Genomic DNA, 14,269 nt, shown 5'->3' with positions numbered 1-14,269 from the left:
TTGTTTTTATTCCTAGTACCGTCTCAGAGTACGGAATATTTGTATAGGAGCTGCAGTGAGTGGCAGTTGTACGAGGGCAGATTGATAAGTTGGGTAAAAATGAAGTGCTAATACTAGTACATGAGTTACATAATGTTTGGACAGGTCATTGTTTTGAGAAAAAATATACGAAATTTTATACTGATATTTGAAGTATGCTTTAGTCAGCCATTTAGATTGGATAAGTTCTTTGGCGAATTTAAAAGGAAAAAAATAAATTAATTTTGAAAATTGATAAACATTACTTTTTAAGCAAAAAAAATAAAACCATCACGGGAATGAAAAATTTTGATAAGTATTACGATGAATCTTCTCCGTCATAAGTAGTTTATTTCGTTTCGTTGTGGCAGAACAAGCGTGGAAGACGCTCCTCGGTCAGGACGTCCAATTCAGGTAACCACTCTAGAAATAATCATGAAAATCCACGTCTTATTTGGAAATCGACAAATGAAGTCAACACTGTAAGCATATGAACGAGTTTTCAACATATGGAATGAACATTTAAAACTTTTGGCAAGATGGGTGCCGCGTTTGTTGATAATTTAATAAAAATATGAAAGAATGATACTCCCAGGCTACTTTGCAGCTGTTTGAATGAAACCCGGATGAATTTTTGCGCCATTTTATTACTGTAGATAAAAAAATAATTTTTACACACCAGAGATAAAACAATCTAAGCAGTGGCTGGAAGCCGGTGAGTGTCCTTCGAAGAAGGCCAAGCGGTTCTATTAGCAGGTAAAGTTATGACTTCGGTTTTCTGTGATGCACAAGGTACAATCCTAATTGATTTTATCCAAAAAGGGAAGACAATAAATGGAAAATATTATGCTACACTCTTAGGCCAGTTGAATTAAAAAATCAAAACAAAACAGCCTTATCTTGTCATGAAGAAAATCTTGTTTCACCACGATAGTGTTCCTTGCCCACTCGTCCACCATTGCAACGGCAAAGTTACGTCCCAAAATAAGCATTTTGGGACATAACTTCATATTCATTCATAACTGGGAAAAATATGATGGATGCGGAATCCCGAATCCATCATATTTTTCTGACCTAGGTCCGAGTGATTTATTGCTTTTTCCAGTCATGAAAAAATGGCTCTGAATACAAAGGTTTAAAGGTTATCTCCAAAACTACAGCGTATTTTTTTTTATAGGTGATAATGAAATAGTAACCCCACCCGCGCTATCGGTATACGCTGATAGGGCACCAGTGAAGGATGATAGACGAGGATGAAACAGGTCAGTTAGCCTATCGTGACGAATTCAACGAGAATTGTTCACGATGGTTTTCAGGGGGAACCACGCGGAGGTTGACCTGATAGGACCAACCAGTTTACCAGAGGGAGACTTTGTACAAAAGTCGATTGCTTGGGTACCTCTGTCCCATTCGTGTTTCAACCGTGAAGCAGTTGTGTTTGCATGGCTGTGTTTCGGTTTGAAGGGTGGGATATGGCGTGAATTTACTGGGTACAGAGGAATAACACCTGAGTCCTCAGGAATGGCAACGCATGGGGGGTATCATGGGCGAAACAGTATACTCTGTTATGTCCATGGTACTGCTCATGTCTATAGGCGACGGATACCACTTTCCATCAGGTGGGCCGTCAGCTTGTTTGCCATTCTAAGTTCTATAAAAAAAAAAAAAAAAAAAAAAAAAACATATTGTTAGCAATGGGGCTGTCAAACTCCATTGCTAACAATCCCTTCCCCCCTAACTACAGCGTATTTTGGGGGCCTTGGTAAAGTTAACTACAAAGAGGGATCAAAAACTCCGGCATCGTTTAATCAAGTGTATAGCTCTAAAACGAGTTTACGTTAAAATATTACTTATTTAAACCAGACTTATCAATCCACCCGCGTATATCACAGAATTTACATAACTCCTTTGATAACTCCATTAGGACAATTTTGTTTTTATTTCAGGTATAGTCCGCTGTTAATTTTAATGAAACTTGTCTAAATATGTACAAAATATAACACACTTTACCGGGTTTCAATTACCAGTGGAGGGTTGCTAGGTGAAAATAGGTAGGAAAATTTTGGCAATTTCCCTCATCATTTACATTATTCACAAACGGAAATTTATTCTGTTTGTCTAAATGATACCACATGGTTGCCTATAAAAAAGAAGTTACAGGATGGAATGGAATGGGATGAATGTGCTAGTAATTATGGGGAATTAATTCTTTTTGATAAATACTATACTACCGATAAAAAAATAGTTTATATTTTTTCTACACGGTAACATAAGATTGCGACTATAAAAAATGGGGCAAATAAGGGTAGTAATCTTAACAATTTTAGTCTTAGGTTACAGGGAACAGCAAACCATTATATGTGTAGAATAAATTATATGAAACTGAGGCGGTGAAAATGATGCAGTTATTTATTTATAGCCGATTAAAACTTATACTGTTAATTTTGCCTGTACTGTTGGTATAACATATACGTTGACGAGGAATCAAAGATGGATGATAGGAGAGAATGAGGAGAGGTCAGTTGGTAAATCGTATCGATGTAACCGTATTGGTTTTCAGCCAGCCTTGCACTACATGCGTTCATATTACGGCTCTTATTCTCACGTCCTTAGAATCTTTTCTCTTGCTTATCAAGGTCTTATGCTATTCAAAACCGCCTGTCATTGTACACATTTTTTCTACAATGCTTATTCAAAACCATATCAAAATTTTAATTATACTGAAAAAAAGTTTATTTTATTTCCTAAACTGTGCACCTTCCGATTCCTTACGACACCTGGCAGGTACTTTTACTTATTGTAATCTGTAATTTTTTTCCCATAATTTACAATGAATCAACTAAATCATGATAGATTTTTAAGCTTACAGAAAAAGTTTTTATATCTTATTTTACAAATTTCTAGACTTACAGAAAAACTGTTACTCAAAGGGTTCAGTAGTTCTTGGACTATAATTTTGATTTATTAATGCTTAAAAACAATCTAGTAAAATAAAGTTTGACCTAAATTGCGAGAACGCATTTTAAAGATGACAATATTACTTTTAAAATGTGTGTAAGTATAATGAGTTTTTAATAGTCATATCCATTAAAATCAATTATGTCTGATTGTACTTTACGTTAAAGATGTACGTACATTTCAATATAATTTTTTGTCAATGTGGTAAAAAAATGTAGTCTTGACGCATGGCTGCGTTCGCCGCGATAAGATTGGCGTGAATGAAAATAGAAATAAATAATTTCATGGTCATAAATTAGTCCACGGGGTGGACTCCTCGACCTTTCTTCACATCGATCTATTAAAACTTAGATAAGGTTGTGTAACAAATTACACAATATATGGAAAACTTCCGTATATACTGAGGAAAATTTATAATCTGGGGTATCATTGAACTTTTCACTGTTGCGAAATGTCTAAAATATATTCCGCATCATGGAGAATTTTACTGTAGCACGTGCTTATTCGATGCTGAGAACCCTACACAATATTTTGTTTTGCCGATTAGTTGATTTTGACTTCCCAACTCAATCACTAAATATCGTGCGGTAGCAGTTTCACAATTTCGTTCATACTTACACTTACCATCTTATTTTTGGTCTTTCTTCAGAATATCGATTTGATCAATGTATAACCACGCCTATTCGGGGGAAAGGGATTGTTAGAAATGGGGTCTAACAGTTCTATTGCTAGCAATGTATCCCTATCAGGTCGATTTTCACGCGGTCCCCTCTGGTAACCATGCTTAATTCTTCATGATGGTCTAAGTGATCTGCATTCATCCTCACTTATGATCTCCCACTGGTGCGCCGTCAGCGTATACCGATAGCGCAGGCAAGGTCACCATTTCATTATCACAAATAAAAACCATGGCTATTCTTTTGACTTGAAACAGGTTTATCAATTCCACTGTATTCTAAATTGATTTTATGGTTCTTTTTGCAATCAATTTATCACAATAATGACACTAAGACCTCAAACTTGAAAATTAGGAAGTGAGCTTATGCCTCGCCCCAATAAATTACTAACTTGATAGTATTAACTTCTAGCATCTTAAGTACAAAATACATTCCATTTCTATGGGATAGACCCATTAGTGAGAAGTAGATAAGTTTAGGATGATGAACTATAAATGATACTAGGTACCTAATTTTTATTAATTCATAATCTTGAATTCAATCCATAAATTAGTTATAATTGAAGAAATTTATTTTAATACTTTTTGGCATTTGAAAATTACTACCAATCAAGAGTAAATAGATTTGGGTGACACAATAAATGCTCACTGAAATTGGTTTGTATCATTTAATCGCCCTAAAAATGTACAATACAGATGCCGACATTCTCAAACAGGTAAACGCATACACCATATAAAAGTCGATGACAATAAACACGCAAATACAATTGATCACTGGCTCAAAGATATCATCACCGACCCTTAATATTCTGTGTGACTATGATTAACATGATTCATAGTAACATACTACAAATAATTAGGAATAGAAATAACTGTAGCTTTTGTTTAATGTTTACGTACAACATTTTATTTTCAGATATCCTTTATACTACATAATTAAATAAATTGCATTCCAGATGACGCACTGGAAAGTGTAACACATTTTACACATCAGTCCTTGCATCACTATGAGGGTGAGGTTTCCACACAATCGATTCCTCGGCCGTCCACTCCTGATAGTATACACTGAAACCTCGTTATGTGGGATGGCAGTAGTGTTCTTAAAAGTAATTAGTTTAGAAAGCAAACAACAGCAGGAAGGCCATCATAAGACAGAACAGACCCATGGCTTCAGACAGGGCGAAACCCAAGATGGCATATGAGAAGAGCTGTTGCTTGAGGGAGGGGTTCCTGGCATAACCGATGATGAGGGAACCGAACACTGTTCCAATACCCGCTCCTGTAAATAAAATAACATGTATTAGAATTACAGTATATAAAATAAATATAGTATTATATAAATAAATATAAATTTGTAAAACCAAAAAATCTAACTACAAAAAGATAAACCCAGCTCACCTGGTTATGTATAATCTTCTCAGTGTAAAAATGTTAGAAGTGAATATCATTATACATTAAAACATGCAACATAAAAAAATTATAAGATGGATAGCCACAAAAAGTAATATACACTGTACATAAAATCTCAGTATAAAAGGATTGTCTAAAATGCAAATAACATCAGAAATGCAATCATTAAACAAAACAGGCCCATGGCTTCCGATAATGCAAATCCCAAGATGGCATATGAGAATATTTGTTGCTTTAGTGAAGGATTGCGTGCATAGCCAATGATCAGACATCCAAATACTACGCCAATACCAATACCTGTAGGTGACACATAAGCATTTGTTATAAAGCAGTGTTAGCTTTCAATGTTTGGTGCTTCTCTTAGAAGTTTCAGAGATACAAAAGAAAAGAGGATGGCATATTAGTAAGTGTTAATGAAATGTTAGTAGATGACTGATATCACATAACCTAACACATAATGTTATAAATTTTGTTTTGTATCTCTCGAGCACTTAACTGCTTTGAAATGTATAAAAAGAATAAGATGTGTATAGGAAATTTAAAATCAATAACATGATTGCATAACATGTATATTGCAGCAAAGAGTTATATCAAATATAATATTACTTTTATTATTCACTTGATTCTATATTCTTATAATTCAGTTACATAGAAACATTAATTTCAAATCAGTTAAGAATGAGGTTAAAGTTCAGGAATATGCAGACATTGACAGTTAATTAATCTACTGCAAGACAAATTAACAGAACACAAACAATATTCAGTAATGATGTAGGATCCTTACCAGAACCAGCTACTCCCACTGTCGCTGCACCAGCACCAATAAATTTGGCAGCAGAGTCAATATCCTTAGTGACCGATGTGGTCTGGAAGGTGCGTACAGCTGATATTTGGGCTGGAGCCACGGGCACAATCTGTGTCTGTGTGGGGACTGCTGCAAGTGGCCTCACCAAGGCTGTGTTGCTGAAGATCTGCAAGTATAGTTTAAATTTTCTGAGTTACATTTTCCTAATTTCTAGGCCCTATATAGGTTACACCCAAAAATCAATAACTATCAATTTTATGATTTAAAAATGTTTAAGATACAATAAAAAAGGGTTTTATTGATTGTCCTATGACCTATAAAGTAATCTATAGTGGTTATCATTAGTACTTGATTATGTCATTATATAATAGGCAAGTTGAAGGTTGGGCGTGAGATTTTAGAAAAACTGTTATTTTATTAAATAGGAACTGAATTGGTTACAGAAATATACCGGTAATAAACCTATTTCATATAACAAACAAGGTCAAATATTAAAAATGTCATTTTCAAAAAACAAGTCCATTAAAAGGCGATATTATTTTTCTAGTAGGTATTTCTTGTACCGAAATCAAAGTTTTAAAAGAATTTACTAAATAATAGTATTTAAGAGAATACTTACAGCAGACCTGGCTGCAGGGGCGATCAGTCTGGCGGCAGACAGCATTTTGTGTTAGTTTAGGTGCGGCGAGCGACAACTGAAAGAAACCGTATCACAGATCAGTAATAGATCAGGCAACGTTCACGGGTCCACCGCTCAAGTAATACTGGGTTCGAATAACCGAGAGGACTTGTCAGTTTGACCGACGAACTGCAGAACGTTACGTAATTTTCAGAGACTACGTAACATTGATTGAGATCCGTAGATTAAACACTAGTAAACGATATAGTAATTGGAAATTCTCTGCGTATACCAATTAAAGATGGATTAAGGCGTATATAACCAAGGAATAAGATAAATAAGCGACAACGGAAAATGGCCGATTCGGCAAATGACTGAAACGAACATAGAACAATTTTTCTTTATGACAATTTACGAACTCACATATAAATAGTTACACTATCACTCACTAAAAAGCGGTTTGTAACGATTTTAACACTTTATATTCCGCGATGGCTTATAATTTTAACACTTTTCCACGATTAGATTTCTATCCGAATTTATACCGCACTTACCAAAGAACACCGAGTAGGAGGAGACCGGCCTTTGGAATGTTCAATTTCTGAGTAGTGAAGTGAAACAGAACACAAATCCGAAATCACTATTGGTTGATAAGGTGGAGAGTTCCGCTCGGTGCAGCCAACTATCGATCAGTCTGCGCGAGTGACAGTTATAACAAATACTTTTAAAAATAATTTGTCTATTTATAGGTATTACATGAAAATAAATATTTCAAAAATATTTAATAATATAAATATACTTTTTACATTTTAGAGTATTGGATACAGTTTCTTAAATTAATAAATAATATATCGGTCATCGTTATTGGGTACAGTCTTGTGATTGACTAGTGGACTATCCTTGTACGACATGGCCGTCTTCATGATAAACATCTGTAAATTTAATGGCTGTGGCATAACATTTCCAAGACTATCGGACTTAATTGAGCACATCGAAGACGTTCATATAGGTAAATATCAAAGAATGTATTTAAAATCTCTCCATAATTGTTATTTTGTATTTGTAATATAATCTACGACCCTGCCATTTGGTACGTCTTATCAGTGCGTTAATGTTGTCAACATTGAAGTGTAATTGTATTGGGAATTTGATTAATTTGCGGGAAAATAACAGTCAAGAAAATTAATTATTAAAAAATACCTAATATGTATTATAGTTAAACATATAATACCTATATTCTATTACATACATCGTAATTTATTTACTACTATTATAAAAACTACAAGCGTAGTACTTGTAAACAAACAATGAACAGCTGATTCTAACATTTTGTGTTTTTTTTTTTGTAGATTATGATCCAGCTGTAGTTGAACAGAAAGAAGCTTCACAACCAGCATGTATCCCTTTGAGTTATGTTCTACGGTTTTTCACGGAAGCCTCCAGGCGAGAGATTCAAAATCTGCCCCCTGCGTCGGATGTTCGCCGACGTCTTCTATCAGCACCAAATACACCGTCAGTTCGTAGCAGCACTCCCACAGGTATTTTTTTAAGTTCAAGCTTTATTCACGTTATGGAAGTACTTATAATGCTATTAGTACATATCTACCATGTAATCTCTGGAGGAAGGGAATGATAGTCCCCATTACTACCAATATATTCAGTTACATTTATGTGGGAGTTCCACGATCTCGAAATTATTATGACAAATCTACTGAATTTGTAATGATGAGCCTATAGCTGACTTCAGGTTTCATTCTCATTAGTACCCCTTCAGTTTATACTGAGAGCATAGCTGGCCTTGCCCTTCTAATTTCATCTTGTAAAAAAAAATATTCCTATTTGTAAGTTAATATTTCTTGAGGTATATTTTGTGATACCTGGGTGATGTTGCATCTACCTACATCTCAAGGTTTCATGTAAACTTTATAATTGCTACAATAGATTCTCTATTCCATATACATGAATTGTATGTTATCTTTTACCTTTATATATAATAAAATCTAATTTTAACGACTCCCTAAACAAGTATCTAGTAATTCTAATATAGATTAAGTGTTTATATTAGAATTATGATCTATGCAGTGCAATATTGAATATAGTATAGTATAGTTTAAAAACTTAGCCCCCAGAATTATGTGATAATACACAGCATTCAGCCTCTGAAAGTTTTGGCCAGCAGTTAAGAAAAAAACTTGGCAATACACCCCACATTTTTTCATATTCATGTTTTTCATCCTGAGAACACATAGCTTTAAAACATTATTACTGATTTTTTTATTATTTTATTATTCCATTTTCTTTATATTGTTCACATAAATGTCTTATAATGAGAATGTCTAAAAATATGCAAAAATCAAATATTATTTCAGGCAGTGAGATGGATGAAGATGAGTTGGTTAGTCCCTCTGAGGATAGTAACGACTCATGGACTACAGTTGAGGAATACAGTTCGGAGTATATTCTCAGATATGGTGTCAAGTATGTATATCTATACACATATATTGTGATCTATTCCTACATATAAAAATCTGTTTATAGCTTAATTAAAATAGCAGATATTATATGGAATAACAAAATATTTTACCTTGTAATGTTTCATATAAAAAATGACTATTAGTTAAATTACTATTATATTATAGGATGTTTGTTGTTTGTAATTGTGTTGTTTATTTAAAAAACGCGAAAAATTAAAATTAAATTTTGTAGCAATATCTTTGGTGGGGTTTTATTAAAAGGATGATGGTGGAATGGTAACCCTATATGTACTAGTGAGGCACCAGTGAGGGATTATAGGGGAAGATGAGCAGGTAAATTTGTCCATTATGATAAATTCATCAAGAATTAACCACAATGATTTTCAGGGGGGACTGCATGAAAGATGTTTGCAACAAAGACTTCAAATCCTTTTCTCTACCGGTGGTGGGGTTATATATCAGACAATTATTCTCATCTATAACAATAACTAAAAAAGAATTAAATTTTTTCAGAATGAATGCGAGTGCTTCGTCCGGTGCATTGGGTCCTGCCGCCCAGGAGAAACCTTTTGCTTGCCCGGTACCGGGCTGCAAGAAGAGATACAAAAATGTAAATGGTATTAAATACCACTCGAAAAATGGACACAAGAAAGATGGAAAGTTAGTATTTTTTTAATTCTTAAAATAGATTTCTGTTTATTATTTTAAATTCTAAGACAGCAGTTAATTTAAATAACATTATAGATCAAAATGAGTCTAAATAGTTCAAAACCAGTTAAGCACTTGCTTTTTAATGGGATCAAAAAGGAATGGTAACCATGCCTGTGCTATCAGTATGAGCTAGCGGGTTACGAGAAATCAATGATAGAAAAGGATGAAGTTAGCTCATTGTGACGTATTTATCAGGATTTAACTACGACGGTTTCCATGTGGATAGCATAAGGGTTTGACCTGACATGATATGTATATTGCTAGTAATGAAGCTCTGGTAGTAGGTTTCCGTGACTTGTCTAAGAAGCAGGTAAACATGGTGATGCTATTTACCTACTTCTATCGTTTTTACCTATTTTTATAATATCTAAGGGTCACAGGCGAGAGAGAAAGCGGCTAGGTGACACGCACTGAGGGTGTGGGCGTCCAGATTATTTATTTATTTGATGTTGCGCCTCCGAGGACATTTAAGCGCTATATATTTATTATACAAATTTTAATCCTATTCTAAAGTAGTTAAAGTCAACTTTAAATCGATAATGGATTAGTTTCTTCACTACTGTTTTCGTCTGATTTAACTGAATTAGTAATACACGTGGAAAGGGTAAAACTGCCGGTGCAGTTTCTAATGTAGAAAAATCACAATTTAGTTCTTAGCTTAAACTGACAATAGGCATATTTGTGTTTTCAAAATGCCTATATGTAATTGTTCTCGTCTATATGTGAACCCATTTTCCATCTTGTGGGCGATCAACTAGTTGGCGGTTTGCCCAGTAGTATAAAAAAAATGGAGATGGATTTCTGTACTAGTGATTATATTTTTACATTTAGAAAATATCCAATGCTGCCAACTGCTGGCCATTACAGTAAAAAAAATAATACTGGGCCCAAGAAGCGATTGACTGCGCAAGAATATTTCTGGAAAAAATGGGTATCGCCGCTATTAAGGCTGTGTAATTTGCATCATTATAGTTTCATTAGTTCGTAATTCTTATAGTTCGTAATCGCTATGATAGTGTAAAGTACAATATCATCATTATCAGTTTAGTCGTTAACTATTACCAGATGGAGACTTTGTACAAAAGTCGATTGCTTGGGTACCTCTGTACCATTTGTGTTTCTACTGTGAAGCAGTTGTGTTTACATGGCTGTGTTTCGGTTTGAAGGGTGGGATATGCTGTGAATTTACAGGGTACAGAGGAGTAACACGTAAGTCCTCAGGAATGGCAACGCATGGGGGGTATCATGGACGAAACGGTATACTCTGTTATGTCCATGGTACTGCTCATGTCTATAGGCGACGATTACCATTTTCCATCAGATGGGCCGTCAGCTTGTTTGCCTTTCTAAGTTGTATAAAAAAAACTGTTCACTGCTAATCTTAGGCCTTATCCATAAGGTGTATTCGCCAGCAGTTCCCACGCTTGACAGGTGGGTTTGCAACCGCAGTTAGGCTTGTGGTGATGTTTTAATGCTGTTCATCTCTCGACCATTAAGTTTCCTTAGTCACCTCTTACGACACTCACGGAAAATGTAGGGATGGTCCATTCTACGCTGGCATTACACAGCAATTATAATAGTATAATAAGTATAAGTCAGTAAAATTAGAATAATGTTAGTCAATAAATGTAGTTAGTATAGAGTTATAATAGTTTGACATTTGCAATAAAAGGTACATTTTCATATTTTATTACTCTGCGATTTCTTTCCGATGATCGGATTGTTTCGATAGATCGTGATAAAAAGTAACCTTTGTCCTTGTCCGTTCTATGTAGTGCCACAGATATATATATATATATATATATATATATATATATATATATATATATATATATATATATATATATATATATATATATATATATATATATATATATATACTATGGGTGATAATGGTATGGTAACCCCGCCTGCGCTATTGGTATACACTGGCGGGGAACCAGTAATAGATGACTGATGAGGATGAAAGCAGGTCAATTAGTCCATCCTAACGAATTCTACTAGAATTCGCCACGATGGTTTCCAGGGGGAACCACGTGGAGGTCGACCTGACAGGGTATATTGCTAGTAATGGGACTACTTGACCCCATTACTAACAATCCCTTTCCCCCCTGTACTGTGTATCTGTCTCATGACAATTGTTTGAAACGTTAAGGCTTCAAAGGTAATAAACAAATTAACTTACATATTTATAATATTAATAAGGATATACATTCTGTTAGTTATGTTGTATGACAAATAAGAAGTATTTAGCTTTTTGGTAGTTTTAATAATAATTTTTTGGGTATCCTACAAATGCGTAACTCACTGTCCGTATCATACATTCGCGATGCTGCTTCTACACTTTGCTCATAACACAACCTAATAAATTACTTTTCCTTTGTATTATATATATTTTTTTTTATATTTACAGGGTAAAAAAGGCTTACAAATGCCAATGCGGCAAAAGTTACAAAACGGCACAAGGGCTTAAGAGTCATTCGATATCACAGCACATAGCGCAGCCAAGTGCGGCGCCGCGGATGCCTGGACTCGTGGTCACAGCGTCCCCCGCCCACTCCCTCACTTCTCTAGGCAGCTTGGGCACCCTGGGTACGATCGACGGGAACAAACTGGTCCGTATATACGACTCCATCAAGACAAAACACCTGCCCTCCTTCACTATACCGAAGCACACTCTCACTAGTCTAAATATCGTCAGTGCTAACCAGGCGCGACCTTCGGGACCCCACACGCCCACTTCCACCCCCGGCTCCAGTCCGATCGACAAGCTTAAGCTCGGCTCGCCAAAGGTGACGGTCCAAAACACGCAGCCTCTCACGCCACTTACACCCTCTTACGGTGGTGAAGTATCCAATTGATTTTCTTCATAAACTCTATAAAAATGTAACTGGCACCGCAGAGGCTAAGCACGTACGAAACGAATTTAAACTCATTAGTCTAGTTATCATACAGTTCCTAAAAAAGTTAAAAAAAAAAACTTTTTTAAATTTTTATTTATTTCTCATGTTCATATTTCGTTATCACTCATTATATGAAGGTGTGTGCACCTGCTTGCGTGCGTGTTATATAAATATAATTATTTAATTCATTATACGTATTAGTATAATACATTATTTGCACAATATTTGTATTTAATATCGCACCTTCATCTAACGAGATTAATAAGGTACAAACATTTCGTTTGTTGAAAATTTGTTTTTAAGATTTTAAAGCAAACGAGGATCTATGATCGTTCATGATTAAATAATGGAAGCTCAGGAAATAACTATTATGTGCCTAAATAAAGCGATTTCTTTCGTACTAAAGACGAAATTGAATTGTAGAAATATGGCCTGTCAATTTCCGAGTTTATTATTTATTTATTATCAGTCAAAAGACAATTTTTATTGTACTGCGCCAAGTCTGAATTTTATTAATTTATTTAAAACAATTCACGTCTTCCCTACATCGATGTCACAACACTGTGATTTTTATCAAACGATTTTGATTTCTATGAATATTCTAATAGGTGTCAAAACCATTTGACTATATATGCGTAGGGCATTAGCATGTATAATGAATGATATAATCATTTATCTCTTTGTGCCATTAATTCTAATGTTTGTGTACTTAATTTATATTTCACGCAGTAGCTTCATAATGTTAAAATTATTTATTATAATTATGGACATCTGCAAGATGTTAGATTTTTATAATTAATATAATAAAAATAAATAAAAAATAGCATTTGCTGTAAGTATGGTTTGAAGCTAGGTTATAAATAACATACTCATAAATGTGATATAATACTTAGAAAAAGTAAAAAAAAAAGCTTGTAAGCGTACACTTATTTAACATAATATGTAGTTGTAAGGTTTTCGATTGGTAATTTAATGCGAACTGTAGCACATTGTACTGAGTGCGCAATCTAGTAATGGTGCCTTTGTTTTAAAATATCATGCCCAAGGTTACAGTCAAACTGGCGTAGGGCGCGAAATATTTGTGAATGGAAACAATTAATTGAAATTAGCTATGGATGTTGTTTTGTATGTGTATAGCTTAAACATAAAAAATAATATTGAAAATCAATGAAAAATATTATGAAGAAATATTTAATCACACGTATAAGCCTACAGCCACCATGTTTTACTGACATCGATTTGTTTTGAATTCGGTAAAAAATATACAAAGTTACGTTACTACCAGCGCCGGTTTGACACTAAAACGGCGTGATTAAAGTTTGCTAATTTTATATAGATAATCTAAGATCTGATCTCCTGATTGTCACATAAATATAATACTCGCCAAATAATTTTTATGATAGAACCTCATCACGAACAATGCCATAAATTACGATTTATAATACCAAGTATAACTTATATGGGTCTTGTACTATATATATAATATTTCGTTGGGTAAATTTGGTCAAAAAATTGTCATTGTACAAGTTTATTTTATTTAAATAAATGAATAAATATGGAGGTATGATATATATGATTACGTGATTAATCAGTAAGTATTTAATATTTTCAAACAATACTTGCAAATTGGACCAAAAGCATATTTTCACCCATTTGTTGTACAATTTCGGGTATTATAGATGAGTATATTATAAT

At 34.2% G+C, this 14,269-nt stretch overlaps 2 protein-coding genes across 4 annotated transcripts; one reads left to right on the top strand and one right to left on the bottom strand.

The window, feature by feature from the left end:
- Positions 1-4,306: 4,306 nt before the first annotated feature.
- Positions 4,307-7,191, bottom strand: LOC113518836 (ATP synthase lipid-binding protein, mitochondrial). Of its 3 annotated transcripts, none has more exons than XM_026903839.3 (4): positions 7,041-7,191; positions 6,487-6,562; positions 5,847-6,033; positions 4,307-4,931 (listed from the first exon to the last, which is right to left on the bottom strand). In XM_026903839.3, the coding sequence occupies exons 2-4, from the start codon at positions 6,529-6,531 to the stop codon at positions 4,768-4,770; spliced, it is 396 nt and encodes a 131-aa protein (XP_026759640.1). In that variant the 5' UTR covers positions 6,532-6,562; positions 7,041-7,191; the 3' UTR covers positions 4,307-4,767. The 3 variants fall into 3 exon arrangements, with proteins under 3 accessions (XP_026759640.1, XP_031770319.1, XP_026759641.1); XM_031914459.2 differs by having other exon boundaries at positions 6,910-7,048; XM_026903840.3 differs by lacking the exon at positions 7,041-7,191 and adding an exon at positions 6,936-7,020.
- Positions 7,192-7,354: 163 nt separating this feature from the next.
- Positions 7,355-14,269, top strand: LOC113518933 (juxtaposed with another zinc finger protein 1). Its single transcript, XM_026903968.3, has 5 exons — positions 7,355-7,495; positions 7,836-8,024; positions 8,856-8,964; positions 9,474-9,620; positions 12,085-14,269. The coding sequence occupies exons 1-5, from the start codon at positions 7,396-7,398 to the stop codon at positions 12,530-12,532; spliced, it is 993 nt and encodes a 330-aa protein (XP_026759769.2). The 5' UTR covers positions 7,355-7,395; the 3' UTR covers positions 12,533-14,269.

Source organism: Galleria mellonella, unplaced genomic scaffold (genome assembly GCF_026898425.1).
Source record: "Galleria mellonella isolate WM207_F2 unplaced genomic scaffold, CSIRO_AGI_GalMel_v1 utg159, whole genome shotgun sequence".
Classification (NCBI taxonomy): Eukaryota; Metazoa; Arthropoda; class Insecta; order Lepidoptera; family Pyralidae; genus Galleria; species Galleria mellonella.
This window is presented reverse-complemented; position numbering and strand designations above follow the sequence as displayed.